The sequence below is a fragment of the Lacerta agilis genome, chromosome Z (genome assembly GCF_009819535.1).
Source record: "Lacerta agilis isolate rLacAgi1 chromosome Z, rLacAgi1.pri, whole genome shotgun sequence".
Classification (NCBI taxonomy): domain Eukaryota; kingdom Metazoa; phylum Chordata; class Lepidosauria; order Squamata; family Lacertidae; genus Lacerta; species Lacerta agilis.
Window position 1 is genome coordinate 9,227,142 of NC_046331.1, and position 26,045 is coordinate 9,253,186.

The window sequence follows — 26,045 nt, forward strand, 5'->3', positions numbered from 1 at the left end:
CAAGAGAATCATGTCCAACGGTGTCACCCTTCACATTTTATATCGGTGGTTCAGAAAATGCTCCACATTTCTATCTCTATGGGTACCTTAAACTAGACATTTTTTTTAAAGTTTCCGTTTCCGGACGGAAGTGACCCCGAAATCCGGGGCGGGAAAGAGGCGCGAGGAAGATGACGTCAGGTGCTCACTCCGGAAGTGCCTGTGGTAGAGTGTTTGCTGGGACCCGGCGGCGAAAGGTTGGACCCCCCCCGCCCCCGAAAAATAAAGTGGGTGGGAGGGGGGCGAGGAAGAGAAGAGGGGCAGTGCGGTGTGAGGAGGGAGCACGGCTGAGGAGAGCGGCGGAAGGGGGCGGGGCTCAGGTGGGTTGTCATAGAGACCGCCTGCAGTGGGGGGGGGGTGAGGGGGCGGGGCGGGCGGGTGGAAGGGGAGACATAGGCCCTGTGGGGTGAAGTTGAGGAGATGCCTCCGTTGAGGTAGGTGCAAAAGAGGTCGCGGGAGGAGCCGGGATTGAGGAGCGGGTAAGAGGGGTGGAGAAGGATGGGATCGGGGAGTTGTGGCGTTGTGTTTTAATTCTTAGCGATTATGTATTACCCTATTTACACCCTTCTTTTATTCCTGGGAGCTCAACGTATTCTCCCTTTCCCCGTTTTATCCCCACTGGGCAGCTGGCTTCATGAGCAAATGGTTGTTTGAATCCTGGTGTCGCAGGCACGGGTGCGACTCTATAGCTCAGCCTTTCCCAACCAGGTGTCGTTGGATGGTCCTGCTAGCTAGGGATGAGGGGAATTCTAGTCCAGTAACATCTGGAGACCGCCCCGCTGATGCCACAGGACTCTGCATGTCGCATATGGCTGTTCTTGTTCTCTAATATTGAACTAGTTAACATGGGTGTTCTCCCCATCCCAGGCTTTTCAGAGGCAAATTTCACATGTGAACACTATCCGGTCACAGGTGTGTCCTGAAGCGGGATCCCTTGACCAGCATCAGATGTAGTTGGACTATATGCTTTGGATGTAGAATGTTCTCGACAGGTTGAATGCTGTCATAATTACCTTAAAAGAGAAGCAAATCATGTATCAGGTGGTGGAAAGGGTCCCAGTATTGCCTACACCAACTACACCTCTCCAGGGTTTCAGGCATGGAACACTCCCAGCCCTAACTCAAGATGGGCAGGTCCCCTGGGATCATTGCATGCAAAGTAGATGCTCAACCACTGAGCCATGACACTTCCCCTATCCTTCATCTCCAGAGTCAGATCCAGAAACCTAAGATGCATGGGCTGATAAAGAGTGTTTTCCATGCCACTTGTGTGTGTGCTCTTATGGGAGACGTATAATTATTATTATTTTTACATCTGACCATTATACACTAATGCACAATTGTACAGACCCAATCCTTTGAAATAAATGGCAATACAGTAGTTCAGTTCAAATTTAGGTGTGCTCAACTCTGTGTTGTATTGTGGCCAAAGATTATAAAAGTAATCCACTTTTCTGATTCCATGTCAGGACCCACCCCCAATAATGTCATCTCTCCCAACATTGTTAAATGTTGATCTCTCCCCCCCACCCTATATTTAGAATAATAATAATTATTAAGTGTTTAAAAGATACTCGCCAAAAGGCACTTTGCAGTTTAAAGCTTCAGCAAAAGTAACATAACTCTGTCTTCAGGCTTGCAATCTAAGTAGTCACATACATAAGGGAAAGGGTTTTTGTTTTGTTTTTTGAAGGGTTTGGCTTTTTTATAATTAAGTGGTATATAGATAAATCTGGGAATAATGTTCATTTTGAAAGCATTCAACCTTCCCCTAAGGTTAACGTTTAACAACTCCTATCTATCAATATCTAAAGAAGCCTCTTTTATTATTTTGTTTATATGAATTATAACCGAGCTATGTCTCTTGGCATTAAACTTACAGTAGTTATATAATAGATTTGGAGCAAATCCGGAATTGATAATTCCTTAAAAGCATCTATTGTTTGCATCGATATAGGAATACTAGTTTAATACCACCTGAAAATAACACCAATTTATATTCAACTGAATTATGGACCACTCTGTGAATCTCACAATGTTGTCTAATAGCTCAAGCCAGGGGGTTCTAAACAATTATTTAAAAAGCAAAGGTGAAAGTGGACATCCTTGTCTAGCTTCTCAAGCCAGTGAAAAGGTGATGGACATACCATTCACTTTAACTCTAGATTTAGGTGAATCATACACTACTTTGATCCATTTTATAAAAACAAAAGGAAAACCAATTTAGTTAAAGCTACCTCTGTATACATAAATATTTTTGAAAACCATTTCATCGCCTAATGATATAATTAAAAAGTTGTCTTTATTTTTATTTTAATCTAACAGATCCACCACTGATTTAATTTTATCTGCTGCCTCGTTTTTATAAAGCCAGTCTGGTCATTCTCCGTTACCACCACTATTACTTGCTGAATTCTATTTGCTAGGGTCACTGTTAAAATCTTTGTATCAACTTTACTCAGTTATATAGACCAATAATTTGCCCAGTTTGTGTGGTCTTTGTCTGATTTGGGTATAACTGTAATATAAGCTTGATTAAATGCCATTGATAAAATACCTTGATCAGATATCTCTTGTTACAGTTGATGAGGTTTTGGTACTAGTAGATCGATGTAAGTCTTATACTATTTAATAGGAAATCCATCAAATCCTGGTGTTTCACCAGTTGTCATTTTAAAAATAGTTTGCTTGATTTCTGCTTCTGGTGCAGATATTGGTGAAAAATAACATTTGCCTTTGTCAATAATCTAAATAAGGTAATTTTATTTTATTTTTAAAAGCTTCTACCTCATAAGCTACGACTTTTAGTTTATTATATAATTCGAAATAAAAATTTAAAAAATGATCATTAATATCTTTTGAGATGTCTTTTTTATAAACTACACCTTTCTCCCCTCTAATACTTGGGATCATTGTCTTATCACACTTTGACGAAATTTTACTTAGTCTTTCGCAAAACAAGTATTAACACCTGGGTCGTTAACACATACTTTTTAAGAACGTTTATTGTACTACAGAACTCCTTAACACATTCTTTGGATAAGTCCAGTGGCTCCAATGGGATTTACTCCCAAGACAGCAAACGTAGAATTGCAGTCTAAATCCTAGTCATCCTAAAGAAATATCCCTTGATCAGATGAATTAGGTTGGCAAGTTAAGGTGTGGTCAAAAGTGAGTGGTAACAGTAGTGGGTTTGGGAATCATTAGAGCACTCTGCAGTGATGCGGGTGGCGCTGTTGGTTAAACCACAGATCTAGGGCTCGCCGATCAGAAGTTCAGCGGTTCGAATCCCCCCGACGGGGGGGGGGGGGAGCTCCCGTTGCTCAGTCCCAGCTCCTGTCCACCTAGCAGTTTGAAAGCATGTCAAAGTGCAAGTAGATAAATAGGTACCACTCCGGTGGGAAGGTAAATGGCATTTCCGTGCGCTGCTCTGGTTCACCAGAAGCAGCTTTGTCGTGCTGGCCACATGACCCGGAAGCTGTACGCCAGCTCCCTCGGCCAGTAACGTGAGGTGAGTGCCGCAACCCCAGAGTCGGACACAACTGGACCTAATGGTCAGGGGTCCCTTTACCTTTTAGAGCACTCTGCAGTGACTGGAGAGGAGGAGAAAATCTGGCCTCAGTGACTCATGGTTCTTGTTACACCCACAGAAGAAATGGCCCCAGAGGAATCCCAATCCCTGTCGGGTTCTGAGGAGCAAGAAGAGAATTGGCAGCTACCTGCTAAGCAACTATCTGATAATACAGACAACTACTTAAGGTAAATATGCCCTCTTTCCCATTGGACTCTGGTGCAGGGATAAAATGCTAGGTAGGAAAGAAAGTTGGGTGGAACCAATTTGCATTGTGGTCCAACTCCTTGCTGCTCAGCTGTCCATTCAGCAATTGTCCTTGGACAGGTCCTCTGATATATCTAAACCAGGGGTTGGGACCTGGATGGGGCTAGCAGCCCAGAGACTTGCCTTTCTCCAAACCCTTTGGACCAAGTCTGCGAGGAGAGCTTAGACACCTACCTGTCAGGCACCTGATGTCACATTGATGTTGGGTCCCTTGTTTTCATTTGATCATGTAGTGTGAAACCAAACATAAGCACTAGCAGCTGAAAATCATAGGCTTTCAAAGGCACTACTATATTTTGCACTGGACAGACAAAAACCCCACAATTTTTGCATGTTGTGCTCAGCACATTCGGTTTAGAAGGGAGGTATCCCTCACATTGTACATTGCTGATTTTTCTATATTTACCGCCCTGTGTCATGTTGTTGTTTGAAGTGCATCTGAGGTGGAGTGTGTCATTTATTTTATTTTATTTATTTTTTAAGATGTTCGTATTTGGTTTTTGAGCAGAACTAATACTGTATTTTGATGTCCCACAGGTAAATGTTTCCATAACCTTATGGAGAGAAAGGACTTTGAAGCATGGCTTGATAATATTTCTGTTACGTTTCTCTCTCTGACGGACTTGCAGAAAAATGAATCGTTGGATCACCTGATAAGCTTGAGTGGGGCTATCCAGCTCAGGCACCTCTCCAATAACCTAGAGACCCTCCTCAAACGGGACTTCCTCAAACTCCTCCCGTTGGAACTCAGTTTTTATTTGTTAAAATGGCTTGACCCTCAGACCTTACTCACGTGCTGCCTCGTCTCTAAGCAATGGAACAAGGTCATAAGTGCCTGTATGGAGGTGTGGCAGACTGCCTGTAGGAAACTGGGCTGGCAGATTGATGACTCTGTCCAAGATGCTTTGCACTGGAAGAAGGTGTACTTGAAGGCCATCTTAAGGATGAAGCAATTAGAGGACCACAAAGCCTTTGAGACCTCCTCACTGATTGGACACAGTGCCAGAGTGTACGCACTTTACTATAAAGATGGACTTCTTTGTACAGGTAGGACGGCCCAAATGGCTTGGGTGTGATGGTGCGATGAGAATTAGTGTTGTGTATGTGTGTGAGAGGGCTGTGAGCCAGGAAGTCACCAATTTATTTATTTATTTATTTTACAAAATGTATACACTTGGTTTTTCAAAATACATCAAACGATAAAACAATAAAATTATACCTAGAAACACATACAATAATACAGGCAACTTCCCACTTATGTGGGGGTTATGCCCCCCCAAAAAAACATAAGTGAAATGTGTGTAAGTGGGGAGCTTGAGTGGCTTTGTTTTCTGTTCTCTCCCCCACACACACACACATCCACTTTTGTTTGGAAGGGAAGGAGCAGAACAAGGGCAATCTAAAGTAACGAAGACCCCCTTCCTCCCCTCTTCACCTTCAGTCTTTGCAGGAAGGATAGGGAAGCCGTGCAGCTGAGCCCGCTGCAAGGGACAGCTTCCTGCCTTTCAGCTTCCCACACATGGTTTTGGAACCTGCAGCCCTTTTGACACATTTTAAAGCTTTTGTTCTTCATTAGGTGGATATAGAAGGGATTCTTTCCAGGGGAGCCCCTGCCTCACCAGAGAGGCTGGGAAAGCCGCACAGACAGGACTTGTGAAGCGGCTTTCCTAATTCTCAGCTGGTGAGCATGATGGTGCAGCAGCAGCAGGGCCCCCATGCGCCTTTTTCAAGCCTTCATAATCTGTAGGGAAAAAATCCTTTTCCAGGGAGGGTCTCCTCGCAAGCCATGCGGACTCTCCTGCTCTCCTGCCATTTCCAGGTTTGAATAGAATTATTTTTAATTTCCCGGCGCATGTATACGGTTGCACATGAGTCGAATACGTGTAAGGGGTGGTGCCTGTACTTTAAAACACACAAAACTTTAAAATACTAAAACAACTTAAAACTCACATAAACTGTCTAAGCATCTGGGTAAAGGCAAATGGAAAAGGACCCCCTGACCATTAGGTCCAGTTGCAGACGACTCTGGGGTTGCGGCGCTCATCTCGCTTTATTGGCCGAGGAAGCCAGCGTACAACCGGATTGACTGTTAAGCATTCAGAAGAGAGAAAAAAACTGTGGAGTTGGAGGTTATGGAACTGAGGATTGGCAGGATGGACTCCAGGAAGATTTATTTGTTTAGTGGGGAGGATGGAGAGGAGAAACAGATTTTGTTGAGGTTACATCAGCCCAACCCCTTGAAGCTTAAAGTTGGAAATAAGAATAGTGAAAGGGACAGGATGGACCATAGCGTATACCATCTTGATGGCTTCTGAGACTTTCAGACAGAAAAGAAGAGATATGGATTGTGTTTATTTATTAATGATGTGGTATGTAAAATTGAGGATTAAATGTGGTGAAATGTGAAGGGTGGGTGACGCTGGAAGATTGGCAGTCTTAGAGGTGGGGAATGTATATTATATATTTATACAAAAAAGCAGGGGGCTTCATTTTCACCCCCTGCATGTCGCAGGAGTGAGGCTGAGTTGTTGATTACTGGGGCCAGATGTCAGACAGCAATGTTCAAGGCCATGATAGGGAGGAATGTGCGTATGTTGTCTGGGAGGAAGCAAGATCTGTTTTTCCCAGGCAACATGTTACTCAAGAGGTATCAGAAGGAAATGTTTTTAAATTGATGAACGACTTTTATAGATAAATAAAAAAGGATTTACTCTACTCAACTATTTTGAGTACAGGTTATAACGATGTATGAAAGCCATAGCAGAAATTGGTAATTATGAACAGGTGATGTGTAGGGAGAAGGGATGAATGTATTTTGAAATAATAGTTGGAAAAGTTATTTTATTGGGAGCAGCAAGGGAGGGAGGGAAATAGAGGGGACATCTGGGGTGGGTGGGAAGTCAGCTTTTAAATTTGTATTGAATTTGCATTAATTTGGTGACAATTTAGAAAATCAATACTGTAAAAAGAATTGGCAAAAAAAAGAATCACTCCCTTCATGACATGTGATATAGCATTGTGCAGGCTTTTCAACTGAGTTTTTAAATTTTAGTTTTAATCATAATTAATGTATATATTTCTCCTTGCTCTAGCAAGCAGAAACTATTGGGTGATTGGAACCATCTTACTCTATTCCTTGAGGAATTAGAATTGCAATTTCCCACTATTTACTTGTCAGTCATGGGTGATTTTAATGCAAGAGTGGGCAAGGATAATCTTCAGCTTGGTGACACCTCACTTGGGCTGGGTGATATCAACTTTTCAACATTGTGGTGTATCACAAGCCAAACATCACAGTGTGGCAAAATACTGCAATGTTGAAAAAAACAAGCTGCTCCCAATCCCCAGCTGAGCCAGTCCTGCCGCTTTTGCACGAGCATTGGGGCTCCTTTGCGCAGCTCAGCTGGGGGGGGGGGTGAGAAGACTTTCGCCCCCCAGTTGAGTGTTAAAGTGATCCTGCCCCCCAGCTAATGAGCCCGATGCCTCTTTGGCTCCCATGTCATGCATCGGGGCTCGCTGAGCTGGGGTGCGGGAGCAGTTTAAAGAAGTTGAGGGAGGACTAAGCTGTAACAGCCCGGCGATACAGCTTGCTCCTCCCTCTCCAGTATGGGGGCAGAGTGCTGGCTGTTTAGCTGGCAGTACATCACCGCTGAAACCGCTGCTGCTCCTGAGTCCCTCTGATACCAGCAGCCTAATGTTGAAAGCGGTGCTGGTAGCAGAGGGACTCAAGAGGGGGGGGGGTTCACCCATGATATGCCGCTGGGTAAAGTTGCTGTTGCAGTCTGTAAATACATCGCCGAGGCCTGCACCTCATCCCATAACTCCCAATAACCACCCCCAGCAGTTTCATATACAGTACAGTGGTACCTTGGTTTTAGAACAGCTTAGTTTATGAACAACTTGGAAATGGAACGCTGCAAACCTGGAAGTAGGTGTTCCGATATGTGAACTTTGCCTTGGAAGCTGAACATGTTCCGCTTCCTGTTGAGTGTGTTCCATTTGTAAATTGAGTCCCCTGCTGCTAATCAGAGGCTTCCTGTTGAGTCTGTCAGCTGCTGAGTCCCAAGCACCCATGCAACACAGAGGTGATATTTGGAGCTTTTGTTTTTGCTTTAAAAAATGCATTTTTGTTTGTGTGGCTTTTTCGGTTTTTGACTGTGACTTGTTCTTTGTTTTATGGGAGTGACTTGTGACTGTAGATTGTGACTTCATTTTTGTGACTTGTTTTTGTGACTGTGTGGAACCCAGTTCAGCTACTGATTGATTGATTGTGTGACTGCAGCAATGGATAAAAGCCCCTCATCCAAACAATGACTATCATCAGTGCACATAAAGAAAAAAATTATTTTTAATTTTTATCATCTACAAAACTGTCTTATTTATTTTATAGTATAGTACATTGATTATTGCTTTCAGTTTATGGATCAGTGGTCTTGTTAGATAGTAAAATTCATGTTAAATTGCTGTTTTAGGGGTTGTTTTTAAAAGTCTAGAGAGGATTAATCCATTTTGCATTACTTTCTGTGGGAAAGCATGCCTTGGTTTTAGAACACTTTGGTTTTGGAACAGACTTCCGGAACGGATTAAGTTTGGGAACCAAGGTACCACTAAATAGCACAGAAGGCTGAAAAACACACTCCCAATGCTATGCGCTGGTCTTGGTCCTGAAGATAAGATTGGAACCACTGTAATAGTGTCCCTGATTCACATTCCCCGGAGGCAACCAAGAAGGATACTATGCTCAGTGCTTTCAAAAGCTGATGAGAGATCAAAAAGCAGGAGTAAGGTTGCACTCTTTTGTCCCATTCTCTACAAAGAAGACAGCCTATATTCTAAGTTCTATGTAGATTAAACCCTTTGAAATTAATATACCTAAATTTATTGCAGCCACAAATTTCAGTTGGTCTACTATGAGTAGCACTAATGGCTTCCAGTCTGTTGCTAGTTAACATTCTACCTGTTTGCATAGAATTATAGAATTGTTGAGTTGGAAGGTACCCCAAGGGTCATCTAGTCCAACCCACTGCATTGCAGAAATCTCAACTAAAGCATCCATGGCAGATGACCATCCAACCTCTGCTTTAAAACCTCCACCTTCTGGGGGAGTCATGTATTGCTAGCAGTCTAGGTGTCCTGCATCCTATATTTGTGGAGCTGGTTCTTCCTGCCTAAATGTAACACCTTATACTTGTTCCTATTGAAATTCATTTTGTTAGCTTCAGCCCAGTTCTCCAGTCTGCTAAGTTCACATTGAATCCCGGCTCTATCTTATCCAGCATTAGCTATGCCTCCCAATTTGATGTCATCTGCAAATTTGATAAGCACCCCCTCAATTCCTTCATCCAAGTGATTTAGAAAGATGTTGAACAACAATGAACCCAGGACAGAACCCTGCAGCACCCCACTTTTCACTTTTCCCCCTAGGATGGTGAGGAACCATTTGTGAGCACTTTGGTTCTGGTCAGTCAACCAACAACAAATCCACCACCAACTACTGTACAAGCCTTCTTAAGCCAGCAACAAAAGCAGCATCCATAAGGCCACTGTCTAACTTTGAAAAACCTAACAACAGAGAGGCACAGCAAAGGGGTGTTATCTACAATATATAAATACTACTCTAAGACATTGCAACCCCCCTTACCACGATTAAATACTAATAGGAGCATGACATAGGATAAGAAAGAAACTCCACCCAATAGTAAAAAATGTGGCCTAAACCACCATTTAAATCCATCTCAGCCAAAAGAAGAGAACTCACTCTAAAACTTATCTACAGATGGTACCTAAAACCACAGAAGCTGGCATTGATACACCCAGGAACCTCAGGTAAATGCTGGAGATGCTGCACCTCCATAGGCACATACCCCTACATGTGATGGGAATGCTCCAAAGTTTAATCCTTTGGATATCAGTGCTGCACAATCTCCAAAATAACGGAGCAGGTAATAGAAGGAACTCCAGAACTATCCCTATTAAATATCTTCAAGGACAACACACATGCACATGACAAGGAACTCTTAAGTCACATACTCTCAACAGCTAAAAATATCGTAATTAGACACTGGAAGGACCTATCAGGCGTGAACATACGCCACAGGTACCAAAATGTATGGCAAACTGCCCTACTAGAATATTAACCTGCAAACTTAAACTAGCACGTGGACAAGCAAAGGAGGATACCTTGCCAGTGTAGCTACTGTTTATCATATACACAGCACAACAAGACAATGACCTATCCCCCGCCCCCAACAGCATACAAATCAGTATGGCTAATCTGACCCAACAGTCTCCACTCCAGAAAGGCCTTTTCACCATTCTAAAACCCACAGCACATTCTGAGGAGGAGGCTGCTCCTTTGCTTCACACCAGTCTTCTCTACAGATTCCCCTACCCTACCTTGGATCTGCTGTGGAGTGTGGATCTCCCTGTGAGGGTGGCTTTTTTTTTTTGCCTTAAAACCAAATGCTCAAATTATCCATTAATGAAAGGGCAGCAAGAGGACAGACAGCATTGATTTGGTTGTACAGAAAGCAGCTGACCTAATATGAATAATCATTTCTGTCTTGAAAAGTGGAGGGTTTATTTGCAAGCCAAAGTTTTTTATCCTTTGAGATTTCCTACTAGCGAGAGAGTTAATTGTCACAGATCCTATCATGTGTGACCAAAAGCTTCATCTTCCACTATTGGAGGCTAATGATTTTGCATGACTAGGACTTTCTGTTCTGCACCAATCACCTCACTTCCCAAGTCAAAATTATTGAGTTGAAATTATGTGCCACAAGTGTATCTGCATTCTTATTTGCTTAATTGTGCTCACTTGTTCTGCATCATAAACTCAGGCTTGGAAATCTTTGTCAATGACAGGAAGGACATGGATATATTTCTGAGTTTCCCCCTGCATGCATGAGAACTAGAAGCTTGTTTTGTTTTTAAATGCCAACAAGAGATCTCCCCCCCCCCACACACAGGATATTCAATATAGTTTTAAAGCAGGAATGTCTTTCCTTTTGGGGGCCAAGGGTTGCATTGACCAGTATGCAATCCTCCAGGGGCCACTTATCAAAGTGAGCATGGCACAGAAATAATAAATGACCAATTTTGAGGGATCTTGGGGGAGATGACAGAAAATTTTCATGGCGGGGTACTTTTGCGAGCAGAGAGCAGTCAGTAGGGTTAACTTTTTCATTGTAAAATTGGGGTGGGGGTCTTAGATACCCTTTAAAGAAAGTTTGACATCACAAAGCTCTCTTGTGCCAATAATTCCCAAATTAAATGGTACAGAAGAACAGCTAAAGTGCCAATTCCCATGTGCCCAGTAACTTGCCTGAATAGAAGACTGCCCTTTGTGTCTCTCTGTGTGATTGAGTGCTCAACTTTCCCTCCTTCCATTCAGGCCCTGGGTAGGTAATTTTGCACTGTGGTTTTAGGGATGATCAGATTATTCAAGGCACTCTTTTGTGGTGGACTTGCCCTCTCCACCCAATTTGTTTGCCCTGTTGCATTTATGTATGAGCCATTGGTCTAGGCATGTATTGGGGTCAGAGTGCAATGAGTACTAATACAGAAACATTGAGGACACACTTCTCTTTGACTGGGTTATTTTTTCATTTGTTATGAAAGTAAAACAGTTTCAGGTGTTAAAAAAATAGGCCTCCAAATTTTGATCAGATGTTTGGGAAACAGTGAGACAGACCCTAACCAGTGACTCTTTCTAGATGGGTCACTGAGAAGCTTAAGTAGTGGCTGGCCAAGTAGTGAAACTATGGCTGATCTGAACTCAATTCTACCAGGTCCTGGTTGGATGCCATTTTTTGTGGATCATGTTGGATGCCCTCTGAACCTTCTGACGTCTCAGCCACTAAACCACACTTCATTTCTTCCTTTGCGGCCGCAGGTTCAGATGACTTGTCTGCAAAGCTGTGGGATGTGAGCACAGGGCAATGCATCTATGGGATCCAGACCCACACCTGTGCAGCAGTGAAGTTTGATGAACAAAAGCTGGTCACAGGCTCCTTTGACAACACGGTAGCCTGCTGGGAGTGGAGCTCAGGAACCAAGACCCAGCACTTCAGAGGCCACACGGGGGCAGGTGTGTCGGGGACCTCAGGAATACCTGAAGCCCTTTAGGTCATTTCAAGCCACATCTGTCCATAAGCTACCCCTGCTAAACATCTCCCCTAGTTTAGCAGCTACCTTACTCACTCTCCATGTTGGATCAGGCTAGTTGCCCATCTAGTCCAGCATATTGTTCTCACAGTGGCCAAACAGATGCCTGTGGGAAACCTGGAAGCAGGACCTGAGCACTCTCCCCTCCTATGGTTTCCAGTTACTGGTATTCAGAAGCATTACCGCCTCTGACTGTAGAGGCAGAGAATAGCCATCATGGCTACTGACCATGAATTTGTCTAATCCTCTTTCAAAGCCATCTAAATTGGTGGCCATCACTGTCCACAGCAGGTGCAACTTCCTGTTATAAGGGGGACGACGACGACGACTTCTCTATCTACTTTGTCCACCCCATGCATAATTTTGTAAACTTCTATAAGGTCCTACTTGCCTTTTCTCTAAAGTAAAATGTCCCAATGTTGCAGCCTTTCCTCATGGGAGTTGCTCCATCCCCTTGATCATTTTGGTTGCCCTTTTCTGAAACGTTTCCAGCTGTATATAATCCTTTCTGCGGTGAAGCAACCGCAAAAAGGAACTGTACACAGTTCCGTGTTGCATGGGACTGGCTCTAGCATGGGCTTTACATGTAGAAGGTCTCTGGTTCAGTTCCTGGCATTGCTAGATAGTAATACTAATAATAATAATAATTTATTATTTATACCCCACCCATCTGGCTGGGTTTCCCCAGCCATTCTGGGCGGCTCCCAACAGAACATTAAAAACATGATAAAACATCAAACATTTAAAACTTTCCTAAACAGGGCAGCCTTCAGATGTCTTCTAAAAGTCAGATAGTTGTTTATTTCCTTGACATCTGATGGGAGGGCATTCCACAGGGCGGGTGCCACTACCGAGAAGGCCCTCTGCCTGGTTCCCTGTAATCTCACTTCTTGCAGCGAGGGAACCGCCAGAAGGCCCTCGGAGTTGGACCTCAGTGTCCGGGCTGAACAATGGGAGTAGAGATACTGGCCGTTTAGGGCTTTAAAGGTCAGCACCAACACTATGAATTGTGCTTGGATACGTACTGAGAGCCAATGTAAGTCTTTCAGGACTGGTGTTATATGGTCTCGGTGGCCACTCTTTCAGCAGGTCTGGGAAGGCTCCCTCACAGAGGGAAGCATTCACCACCTCCCAGAGCCCATCACCCAGCCCTTCCCAGCTCGGTATTATTAGCCAGGATGGGCAAGGATCAAGGAGACAGGTGGTTGGTTTCATTCGTCCAAGCAGCCTGTCCACATCCTCAGAGGTAACAGATTAGAATTGATCCCATGAAACTTGACCAGAAAGGACTCTAGCACTCTCCTGGCCCTGCTCCCACAGTGGAGTCTACCTCTTTCCAAATATGAGTGACTTTATCTGCAAAGAAAAGCTTTGCAAAATCATTACAGGAGATCTTGGGGTCCTTACCAGGCCCCGGTGGCAAAGGTGGTTCCGTTAGATTGCAAACCACCTGAAAGAGTCTCCTGCTGCTGATTTCTGCAGGTGCAATAGAGGCGATGAAGAAGGTCCTCTTCGTCACTATCGCTACTTAGTAGGCTTGACATTGAGCTCTAACGTGTCCGGTCCGATTCAGAATGAGTTTTCCACCACTGGCACTCTACATGGGATAAAACATCCCCTACCACTCTCTGGAAACCATTTGGATCCATTCAGTGGCAGGGCGGACCATACTCCCTGCAGAGGGGAAGGGTCACAGAGAAGTCCAGTTGCACCAGGAAGTGATCTGACCATGGCACTTCTTTTGTTTCACTTTTACTTAGTATCAGATCACCCACATCCATAGAGGTGGAACACCAGGTCTAAGGCATGTCCACAACTGTGAGTTGGGCCAAACTTATTCAGGGACAGCCCCATGGAGGCCATGCTTTCCACCAAGTCCCTAGAGGCCCCTTGTAAGGTGTTGGCATGGATGTTAAAATCCCCAAGGACAACCAAACTAGGTGTCTCCAGGAGAACATCCACCACGACCTGAAGCGGCTTGGGCAGGGAATTCTTGGCGCCGCGGAGAGGTCAGTACTCCAAAAGGAATCCTGTACTGCCCCTATTGCCCAACTTCCAGAACGTGCACTCAGAAAACTGGGTCTTTCCAGTAGGGCGCCTGGTGTAAGCTAATGACTTCCTAAAAATCACTGCAACCCCACCCCCCATATGACCTGGGTTGCTGTGCATAAGAGAAACCTGGTGGACAAGCAGCGACAAGAACAGGCTTATCTGCCTCATCCAACCAAGTCTCTGTTACACATGCCAGATATGGCTGGGAGAGACTCCCTGTTTGAAACCCTCGAGAGCCGCTGCCAACTCATGCAGACAGTCCTGAGCTACATGAACCAATAGCCTGGCCCAGAATAAGACAGCTTCCTAGGCAAGGAAACCCCCTCCCCTGGCTAGCTCTAATCATTGGGTAGGCATTGCCCAAGTATGTATACCTGGCTATCCTTCCAAACTTGTAATTTCTGCACCCCTATTACATGGAAGGGAAAACTCTAAATTTCAAGGGAGCCAAATCAATACAACTGCAGAGTGACTCACAATTGCACACACACACATCCCAAAATAACTGCATGATTACTTTGATCTGACTTGGTATAGAGACCAGCATGGCCAATCTTTTTTAAAGTTCCCTTTTCTTTTTTGGCTTTTGTAGTTTTCAGTGTTGATTACAATGACGAGCTCGACATCCTGGTCAGTGGCTCAGCGGATTTCACTGTGAAGGTCTGGGCCTTATCAACGGGAGTGTGTCTCAATACACTAACAGGGCACACGGAATGGGTCACAAAGGTAGGCTGGGTTAGCTCCCTTCCTGTTTAAAGTTCACACTGGGTGTCATTTATTTATAGTTGCATTTATACCCCACCTTTCCTCAAAAAGCTCAAGGTGGCATACTTGGTTCTCTCCTTTTGTCCAATTTTATCCTCATAACAACCCTGTGAGGTAGGTAGGTTAGGTTGTAAGATAGCAGTTAGCCCAAGGTCATCTTTGTGGCTGAGTGGGGATTTGAATTCTAGTTTCCCAGGTCCAGTGCTCTAACTGCTACACCACAGTGGCTAAAATTTAACTACAAAACATTTGAGGCCAAAAGTTATTTGCCAGCTTTGCATATCTGGTGCTAGAGGACAAGGCTACCACATGCAGGAATACAGGCAATCACTTTTTGCTGAGTCAGACCACTGGGTCCATCTAGCTTGCCTACACTGACAGGCAGTGGCTCACCAGGGTTTCAGACCTTGTGTCTCTCCCAGGCCTACCTGGAGATGGCAGGGATTGAACTTGGGATGTTCTGCATGCAAAGGAAGTACTCAGAGTTACAGTTGCTGGTTCCCAACATGTGGAGGAAACCATGATGTGCATGCAGCATTCTATATATTTTTTCTTTATGTAATACCATTAGTGCACACGATGCTTTATAGAGCACAAGAGGATCAATCCCTGCTCTTAAGAAGCTTACAAAAATTCAACATAGGGAAACGAGGAAAAAGAAGGAGGTGGAAACAGAGGGGTTAACAGTGAAGCAGTGTGTGGCTGTTTCAGTTACACAGCCTTAAAGCAGGGCATGAGAACTAGGTGGTTGTGCCATAAGCTTCACAGGAAAAAGTGGGTTTCAATACAGCAGAAATCATTTTGTGTAAGAATATGTAACAACAGAGATCATTCTGAAGTAAGAACAAAATCTTTCTGTTCCAGCTGCACAGTGGGTTAGTTGGATACAGTGCACAGCCTCCACTGTGGCTTCTCTTTCTCGGACATAATAGAGCAGGATCTGGCATTTCTTATTGTGAGATAAGATTTCTACCTCCCAGGACGTAAATGTATCTGAACAAACATTGCAGTGCTTTTTTTAGTGACCTGTCTGACATTTTGCCTCAAGCCTTAGACAAACTTTGTTCCTGCTGCAGGTGGTTTTGCAGAAGTGCAAAGTCAAATCTCTCATGCACAGCCCTGGGGATTACATCTTGTTAAGTGCAGATAAATACGAAATCAAGGTATGTATGGTCTCAGCTTTATGGAGCTCCAGAAATCAGGGGAAATTGCAGATGTAAATAAATTCTGGAAAGTCACAGGCCCTTGCTGGATCAGACTAGATTTGTACAAATCTGAATCTGACTAGGCTTAGGTTGGCTATATGTATTGTCCACACTGACTGGCAGCTGTTCTCCAGGGTTTCAGGTAGGGGACATTACTAGCCCTACCTAGAGATGCCAGAGGATTGAACATGAGAACTTCTGCCTGCAAAGCACATGCTCCTCCCTAATGGATCCTAAGGGGTGAATTATTCTGCCCATTGTCTGCCAGCTGCTTGGTAGTTAGAAGGTTTTTTCATAGGCATGTCAAGAGGCAGGTTTTAGAAAATGAGGCTTCCCTTCTGTAGAAAACAGAAGAAGGAAAAGAATATTTATTGCGGCCATAGGCCAACATAAGGTAAAAGCACCTACTTAGTGGGCACATTAATTTCAGTGGGTCTACTCAAAGTAGAATGTTGTTGCTTACAGCCCAATAGTAATAATGGGTTATCTCAAGCTAAGTTCTTCTAACAGTAGACCTATTGAAATTAATGGATCTAAAATAATCACGCCCATTATTTTCAATGGGCCTATCTGGGTAGAACCAGCATGGGATACAATCCAGTTTTATCATCATCATTAGTGTGCGTGGTATTTTGCAGTGTAACATAAGCGAAAAATAAAAGTACAGGTCTCTGCCCTGAGAAATTTATAAACTAGACAGGGGGAGGAAAGGGCTTAATTGCAAGGCTGAAATGCAGTTACCGGTACACAAACTTTTCCCATAATGACTGTAGGTTAAAAAGAGCTGCACCCATGAGGATTTGCAGATGCTGAAGTGGGAGAACTTTCCTTCAAGAGAGAGGCAGAGTTCTGGGAGGGAGTTCTTGGCTTGAAGGCCTGCAAGGGAGACTTCACCAAGTGAAGCAAAGTGTTAGCAAAGTGTACCCCCTTCTCTGTTGCCACAATCATTGGTTGATTGTATTGTTACAGATCTGGCCTATTGGGAGAGAGATCAACTGCAAGTGCTTAAAAACCCTTACCGTCTCAGAAGACCGCAGCATCTCCCTCCAGCCTCGGCTTCATTTTGATGGCAAATACATTGTCTGCAGTTCAGCTATTGGGTTGTACCAGTGGGACTTCGCCAGCTATGATATCCACAGGTAAACATTCTAGATTTGAGGCCAACATGTGCAGAGGTTGTTGGGGTCTGTATTTCTCCTCCTCCTCCTCTTCTTTTTCTTCTCTCTCTCTCTCCCTCTCCCTCTCTCTCTCTCTCTCTCTCTCTCACACACACACACACACACACACACACACACACACATATATATACACATACACGCATATGTATGTATATTCTTGTTCTCTGTGTATGTGCCACAGAAGCTTCAGTAAAGCAGTTAAACACACCAACATGAAACAATCGTTTTTAGCAGAGTTGTTCTAGTTGGCACACACAAAACACACACTATATTTACACACACACACTATATAGAAAAGCTGCTTTCTCTCTGGTCCCAGAGAGGGTTCTGTACTTCAGAGTCCTTGCTGAAACGAGGTCCATTAGCAAGTTCTAACTCTGGTTGCTCAGAATCCTGCAACTGACTGAGTTCTCTGATTTCCGTAGTCTGGCAGTTCTCCTTTTCAGATGATTTTTTTCAAAAACTCTTCACACAAATCCAAAGTTCAACAGATGGCGTTCAACAATTCCTGCAATCTCCTATCACGACTCACACTTTATGCTGTAAAGTGAGCCCTTTTACTGTAAACACAAAGTTGCTTGCCAAATCTGCCCAATAACATAGATAAGAAGGTTACCACATTCAGCCAGGTGCATTGTGAGGCACTATTTCCAACTCATGTGGAATTAACCCAGTAAACACTTTTCTTAATAGATGATACTTAAGTGTTGATGCTTCCTGGGTCATGTTCCCAGAGTGTGCTGTGGAGGTCTGGCCAAGAGGTCTAAAGTGGGCAAGCTAAGCCGAATACCTGACAATGTCAGCGATAACTTGTAAGAGTCAGGTGTTGAATGACTGGTACCATTCCAAATGGGATTCCTTTGGTATCTTGCATTTACATGGCAACATGTCACTTGCAAGACACCAGGATGCCTGGTTGGTAAAGTAGCAGCAGACTGCAAGGTAGATCATATCAACACCATTTAAAAAATCAGCTTCTGGAAAGATCAACTCTCCATTCCATGCAGCATTTTCTTCTGATATTTGTGGTGGTCTGTTTCTTCTCTCCCCTTGCAGGGTTATCAAACCTCCTGAATTTGCGAACTTGTCCTTGCTGGGCTTCGGCGACATTTTTGCCCTGCTGTTTGATAACCACTACCTGTACATAATGGACTTGAGGACAGAGAAACTGATCAGCCGCTGGCCACTGCCGGAATACAGGAAGTCAAAGAGGGGCTCGAGCTTCCTGGCCGGGGAAATGGATTGGCTGGACGGTTTGGATGGTCAAAATGACATGGGCCTGGTCTTTGCCACCAGCATGCCAGACCACAGTATTCACCTGGTTTTGTGGAAGGAGCATGGCTGAAGCAAGCCAGCAGGACTACATGACAAACAAAACCACACAATTGGGCCAGCCAGCGATGAGCCAGCCAGAGGAGACTGTGCATGAACCAAAGCAGCTCACCTTAACAGATATCATCATGCAATGCACAATCATTTTGCCTTCATTTTTTCTCTCTCTGTCATTTTCTGACAATAGGCAGGGGGGGGGGGGTCTCAACCAGTTGCAGAGAAGAGGGGGTGTTTGTTTTCACTTTGTTTAAGCATAATGCATCATACAGCATGTGACTATCCCCCCCACCTCTGGCTCATGTATTCTCATACATTTGAGCACATTCTTAACTATGATTTTAGTTCCCCCCCCTTTTTTGGAGAGGGAGTGGAAGCAGGAGCGGGTTGGAAATGTATTCATAAGAAAGGATATATGTCAGACACCTCTCCTTCCCACACCCATATTTCTTTATGAAAGGAAGAAAAAGAAAAGAGGATGTTAAGTCACATACACACACACATCTTATTCACAGCCAGTGTGAAAGATCTGACGGCTGTGTAAAAGGGGACCATGCTGGTCAATTAATTTCTTTAGGGCTGGTGTTACTTTTTTATTTGCCATGCATAGATGGATAAACACTTGAGCCTGGAGAACTTGCAAGTATATGAATGTGGGTATTGAACCTGTGTGTGGTTTACTGGCTTCAACATCCAGGATTTCTGAAGTCAGGTATTCACTTGGGACTGTGATGGCGGTGGGAAGAAACCCGCAAACCTGAACTCCATTCTTGATATTATAGAAACAAGCAGGCAAGATCAACAGCCAAATGGCTGCCTCAGGAGGGCTGCTTTGACTCATAAGGCAAATTCTTAGGTCAGGGATAAATTGAATTGTGCAGGCTGATGGGCTTCTGTTCAAAGGACAGCTCATGTCGTTAGAGGTTCAAGCAGCTGGTATACCTCTTTTTAGCCCTTTGTAAGAGCTCTTGCAGCCCCTGCTTCTAGTGAGAAAAAGCAAGTGTGTTAACAAGGACAGTGAGTAGATTGGAACAGCAGGCACAGCCACACTTTCCTCAAGAAGAGAGTAGGGAAAGGAAATATTGGAAGGAAGTTTTATAGCAGGGTGTGCCTGCAGTGCTCATCAGAGGCAGCTACCTCCACAGGCATACTGAGGCTTCTGTTTCAATGTTGACTCATTTTAAAAGCTGTCATCCTGGTCCTTTTAATAGTTTTCTGGACAACATGTTCCCCACACTTAAAGGGCAAAACTGAGTTTGCTCCAGACCCTGGCAAATCCATTTCAAAACATAGCTGAATTGAGTTTGAAACTTAAAGTGGAGGTAAGGGTATGCAGCAGGGATGTGGTGATGGCCTTCCCATCTTCCTGTGCATCTCGGAAGGGAGCTGAGGCAGAGGTGGTAAGTCTTCCAGCACGTGCTATAAAAGTTTACACAACAATTTTAATTAAAAAAGAAATATGCCTGTTTTAATCATTGTCCCAATGTGAAGTTTTTGGAAATGAATGCATTTGGACTTATTGGGCATCTGTGGCACAGCTTCTCTCGCTAGCAGTTGATAATGTATACTACCATACTGTGTAGAGCATCATCTGGGGGATTTCTGCAAAGTAAGGTGCTGTGCAAGGCAGAAAAGCATAGCATACTAGTCTCAGTTTGTGTTTCCTAGGCTATTGGGATCCCAGGAGGAAGTGTAGAGCAAGCATGAAAAGCATAAATATCCAATGACCCATCACCAACAACTTACATCAGACTTGGATAGAAGTTTTTTTTTCTGATCCCCATCTCCCCCACCCCGGATCAAGTACAAGATTTCCTTAAAATAAAATAAAAAAGAAAGAAAGCAAAAGAAAGACTAAATAATAAAGCACCACAGTGCTGAAGGGACAATTACTTGAAATAAAGCCAAAGGCCCATCTATCCAACATCCCTTTCTCACCGTGGGTGAGCGCTGTGGTCTAAACCACTGAGCCTCTTGGGTTCAAATCCGCGCAATGAAGTGAGCTCCCATTGCTCTGTCCCAGCTCCTGCCAACCTAGCAGTTTGAAAGCGTACCAGTGCAAGTAGATAAATGGGTACTGCTGCAGCAGGAAGGTGAACAGCTTTTCCATGCACTCTGGCACTCGTCACAGTCCTCCGTGCACCAATCACAGTTTGGTCATGCTGGCCACATGACCCGGAAAGCTGTCTGTGGACAAACGCTGGCTCTCTGCCTGAAGAGCAAGATGAGCACCGCAACCCTATAGTCACCTTTGACTGGACTTAACCGTCCAGGGGTCCTTTGCCTTTACATCTCACAGTGGCCAACCAGATGCCCCAATGGGAAGCCAACAAGCAAGACAGGAATGCAACACAGTATTGTACATGCCACCCTAGGCTCCTTTGGAAGGACATGAATGAATAAATAAATAAATAAATAAATAAAACTGTTCCAGAGTCAAGCATTATTTACCAGCATAAAGGCAATGTGTTTGGTGGGCCATCATGCCCTGGCTGACTGTATGAGACCACCTGTTCAGCATAGAGTATTTGTTCTATTGGCAAAAGGTGCCAGATTCAATCCCTGGCATCTCAAGGTGTCCCCTGACTGATACTCTGGGAAGAACTTCTGCCAGTTGGTGTAAACCCTCAACTAGATGGACCATTGGTCTGACTCGGAATAAGGCAGATTCTTGCATTTTGCACTGTTTAGGCCAGAGGTGAGAGGAACCCTTTTCAGCTTGAGGGCTGCATTATCTTCTGGGCAACCTTCTGAGGAACACATGCGAGTGGTGAGCAGAGCCAGAGATAAAAACATGCAGAGAAACAAATGCAGCTGTCACCTTTAGTATAGTAAGCTGGTTTCTGCACACTTGCATACACACGCACACACATATATAGATATGTATGGTCAGGGGTCCCTTTACCTTTTTAAAGACACATTCCAACCATGCAAAAGCACACATGCTGTAAAGGTGTGGCCTGGGGAATGTTCCAAGGGTCAGACAGGCCTGGAGGGTCACATTTGACACACACACCCCACTCCAGCCTGAGGTTCCCCACTGTGTGAAGTGTGTCCTCCTGTGTCCTTCCCATAGTCAGCTTCATTGCATGTCCCAGAGTTCTAGTATTATGGGAGAGGAAGAAGAACTCTCCACTTTCTTCGCACCACACACATTTTTATCCACTTGCTTTTCTCCTGACGCTCAATTTTCGACATAATTCTGCAAGCACACCACTGGATAGTTTTGAGTTGGGACTTTCTACAGTTACTTCTACCACTATCTTCCAATAATTGGTAACTTCTTCCTTTCTTCTACGCATCTTTCGCATGTGGTAAAAAGTCTCCCTCCAGATGCTGATTTTCCACATTTCCCAAGATGTCAAGTACTACTGCACTCCCCACCCCACTTTTCAGTTTTCTCTATATTCAACTGCCACTGAGAATTGACATACAGTGGGACCTCGACTTATGAGCGACTCGGCGTACGTCGTTTTCGACTTCCGAATGACTTCCAGAAGGAAAAAAATGACCGCCGCTTCCGAATTTTTCGACCTACGAAGGGAAAGCGGTGGCACGATACCTTGACTTATGAGGTTTTTTAATGCGGTTTTCTCAACCTACAATTTTTTTTTCCCTCCGGAGATAGCGCCCTTCGGGTTACGAAAATTTCGACCTACAAGGGTGCCTTCGGAACGCATTAACGTCGTAAGTCGAGGTACCACTGTACAAAAATCAGTTCTCGGTAACTCTTAAGAACATGACAATGAGTGGGGGAAACTGGCTCCAGATGTTTTAAGCTATGAGTTCCATCATTCCAGTCTGATGGGAGTTGAACTCCAACAACATCTGTTGAGCCAGAGGTTCCCCAGTCCCTGAGACAACCATTGCATGTCCAAATAAAGCTGCTCCACCACTGGATTAGAAATTACACTTGTTTTTTAAAAGCATTCCTCTCTTGTTTTGCACATCACATTAACAACCTTCAGAAGTGACACAATAAAAACAACAACCCTGCTTTTGGGTGTCGTGGTGTAGCAATGGTACAAGAGAGCATTCATGATGCATTGAAAACAGGCTTATGTTTAATCGCAAACAAACAAGCTACATTATTACTACTTTCCATTTAATCTAGGGTTTAACTGTGGAGCTCGCTGTCACAGTATAAGAAGAAATGGAATAAGGCACACTTATTGAACATTGGTAACTTTTTTATGGCAATAACATACCATAACAGTACTAATGAATAAATAATAATACCCCCACAGCAGCCATTTTGTGTTATGCCACACACCTCACAACGCCCCGTTGTGATTGACACCCACAGAAAACTTTCCAATTGTGCCAACAGGCTACAAAAAGGCTGGGGACCCCTGAGTTATGTGATCCCTGAGTTGAGGCCTCCCCACCCTTTGTGCCTCCCTTCATAACTTAACAACTGAAGAAGTGCTTGCTGGATCAGGCCAGTGGCCCATCTAGTCCAGCATCCAGTTCTCACAGTGGCGAACCAGATGCCTGTAGGAAACCCACAAACAGGATTCAAACACAAGAGCACTCTCCTGCCCTGTCATTTCCAGCAACTGATATTCAGAAGTATTGCTGCTTCCAAACAAGGTAAGGAACCAAATACTATGAAAAGCCACTTTGGTTAATCTTAAAACTTCCTGTAATAATAATTTTTCTGATGTTGTTGAATTATGACCTTTAGTGAATGATACTTTAAAATTTTGTTTAAAACTTTGATATAACGCGTTTGATGTTGTTTTATAATGATTTTGTAAAATGTTAAATTCTGAAACTTGATGTACTCTGTATTATTTGATATTGCCAGCTGAAGAAGGCATCCATGCCGAAACGGGGCCCTGTCCTGGTCTCCCTGGTTTACTTTTGACACGTATTTGAGAAGCCTTGACATCTAGAAGACTTCAAGGAAAATTTCCATATGAAACTATTTTATGTTTAAGACTGTAATTCTTTACAGAATTGATATTACAATTGGAATTACTTACGAGTAAACGTATGCTTTTTGGTTAAAACTTTAGGCCAGAGTTCTTATTTGGATTCATTACAGTCCCGCCTTAATGACATTAAGATTGCAATCTTAACAAGGAGTGCTAAACATAGGTCAACCATGCGCCTCAAAAGCAGAATCCAAAAGCCAAACAATGCGGTAGTTGTGTGATGTGCAATTCAGAGAGTCCACTGAACTGCATTCAGCTTTAGGAAATCTTCTCTTGATTTTCTTATTTCTTGCGACAACTGCAAAAAAAATAAAAATGCCACATTGATTGGCTATAATTTTCATCCTGAAGTTCTCACTTCTCTGGCTAACAGGAAATTTAAAAGAAAACATCAATCCTTTGAACAGAACTAGAATGGAAGGTACAGTATCTATATGAGTAGGACCACAATTCCTAACAGACTTGCTTGGCAGTAAGCCACCTTGAACACAATGGCTCTTATTTCCAAATAGACACAAGTAGGATTGCACTGAAAGTATTTTCATCAACTGCATTACAAAAAGGCAGACTCCAGTTAATATGTGGCTTGGGGCTGGCTGAGGCCAACGGGACCTGTGGCAAAAAAAACATCTGGAGGGCATCAGGTTGGAGAAGGCTGGAAGCAGGGGCAAAGGGGGGGCAGGGAAGCCATACCACCCAGGTGCACGATTTTGAGGGGGTGCAAAACAGGTGCCTCCACTCAGGGATCCCTGTCCCCCTCCCCCTGCCACCTGTCACTGGGAGACTCTGGGCCCTGGAACCTGGCCTCACTCCACATCCCCAGCCCCCTCTTTGGGGGGGATTCACATGCCAAGGGCCACGTTGGCTGGCTGGGCTTCCCCTTGCTCGGGTGGGCAAGGGGCACAGTGCGGCCTCGTGAACCCTCCATGCCATGCGCATGTCCCTGCTCCTGCCCGATGCAAGGTTTCAAGGGGGAACTGAAACTGATGGTCATAAATATGCATTAATTTCTATGGGTCTACTCTGACTAGAACACAGCTGGATACAGTGCATAATGTTGAGCTGAGGAAGTCTGTGGTAGAACACAACCACATTACTGGGTCTAGAAAGCAGCTGCCTCAGAATATTTGCTGTTGTTTGTTTGAGAAGAACTATATCTCTAGCCCCCAGGGGTGGCCAACTCCCAAGAGACTGCGATCTACTTACAGAATTAAAAACTGGCAGTGATCTACCCCCTTTTGGGGGGTTCAGGTCAAAGTTGTTGAGCTTCTTTGGGGAGGAGGAAAGCCCCATTTTTTAGGCATTCAGGTCAAAGTTGTTGTTTAGCTTTTTTAGGGAGAAGGAGAGCCCTGTTTTGGGGGTGTGCAGGGGGGGGAACTGAGCTTTTTTTAGGGGAGCCAAAGTTGTTGAACTTCTTTGGGGGAGCCAGTGATCTACCAGTGATCTACCACAGACATCCAGTAATCTACTGGTAGATCACGATCTACCTGTTGGACGTGCTTGGTTTAAAGGATTTGCATGGCAGGGGGTGTGGAGGTGTAGGCAATGCCTACCAAAATAGTCAGGGGAGCAGCTGATTAAGATGCTCAGTAGGTCTTGACACAAGGTTCCAGAATAGTATCATGCTGCTTCCTTAACAGGTCAAACTGGAATAAATCATCATCATCATCATCATTTATTATTTGTACCCCACCCATCTGGCTGAGCTTCCCCAGCCACTCTGGGCGGCTCCCAAATGAATGTTAAAACAATACAGCGTTAGATATTAAAAACGTCCCTAAACAGGGCTGCCTTCAGATGTCTCTTAAAAATAGGATAGCTGCTTATTTCTTTAACATCTGATGGAAGGGTGTTCCACAGGGTGGGCACCACTACCGAAAAGGCCCTCTGTCTGGTTCCCTGTAACCTCACCTCTCGCAATGAGGGAACCGCCAGAAGGCCCTCGGCGCTGGATCTCTGTGTCTGGGCTGAACGATGGGGGTGAAGACGCTCCTTCAGGTATACAGGACCGAGGCCGTTTAGGGCTTTAAAGGTCAACACCAACACTTTGAATTGTGCTTGGAAACATACTGGGAGCCAATGTAGATCTCTCAGGACCAGTGTTATGTGGTCCCGGCGGCAACTCCCAGTCACCAGTCTAGCTGCCGCATTCTGGATTAGTTGTAGTTTCCGGGTCACCTTCAAAGGTAGCCCCACGTAGAGCGCATTGCAGTAATCCAAGCGGGAGATTACTGCACAACTCTGGCGAGACAGTCCGCGGGCAGGTAGGGTCTCGGCCTGCGTACCAGATGGAGCTGGTAGACAGCCACCCTGGACACAGAATTAACCTGCACCTCCATGGGCAGCTGTGAGTCCAAAATGACTCCCAGGCTGCGCACCTGCTCCTTTAGGGGCACAGTTACCCCATTCAGGACCAGGGAGTCCCCCCACCCGCCCGCCCCCGTCTCCCAAAAACAGTACTTCTATCTTGTCAGGATTCAACCTCAATCTGTTAGCCGCCATCCATCCTCCAACCGCCTCCAGACACTCACAC

General features: G+C 44.5%; 1 protein-coding gene across 2 annotated transcripts; it reads left to right on the forward strand.

Moving 5' to 3' along the window:
- Positions 1-142: 142 nt before the first annotated feature.
- Positions 143-18,704, forward strand: FBXW2 (F-box and WD repeat domain containing 2). 2 transcript variants are annotated; one of them, XM_033137464.1, is made up of 8 exons: positions 143-236; positions 3,690-3,798; positions 4,415-4,924; positions 11,772-11,966; positions 14,688-14,821; positions 15,937-16,023; positions 17,035-17,204; positions 18,300-18,704. In XM_033137464.1, the coding sequence occupies exons 3-8, from the start codon at positions 4,435-4,437 to the stop codon at positions 18,586-18,588; spliced, it is 1,365 nt and encodes a 454-aa protein (XP_032993355.1). In that variant the 5' UTR covers positions 143-236; positions 3,690-3,798; positions 4,415-4,434; the 3' UTR covers positions 18,589-18,704. The 2 variants fall into 2 exon arrangements, with proteins under 2 accessions (XP_032993355.1, XP_032993356.1); XM_033137465.1 differs by having other exon boundaries at positions 169-236; positions 3,693-3,798.
- The last annotated feature ends 7,341 nt before the right edge of the window (positions 18,705-26,045 follow it).

Coding starts and splice junctions, on each gene's coding strand:
- FBXW2 (XM_033137464.1), top strand. CDS start 4,435: ATGGAGAGAAAGGACTTTGAAGCATGGCTTGATAATATTTCTGTTACG. Junction 14,822..15,936: donor ACACGGAATGGGTCACAAAG/GTAGGCTGGGTT, acceptor TTCCTGCTGCAG/GTGGTTTTGCAGAAGTGCAA. Junction 16,024..17,034: donor CAGATAAATACGAAATCAAG/GTATGTATGGTC, acceptor GTATTGTTACAG/ATCTGGCCTATTGGGAGAGA.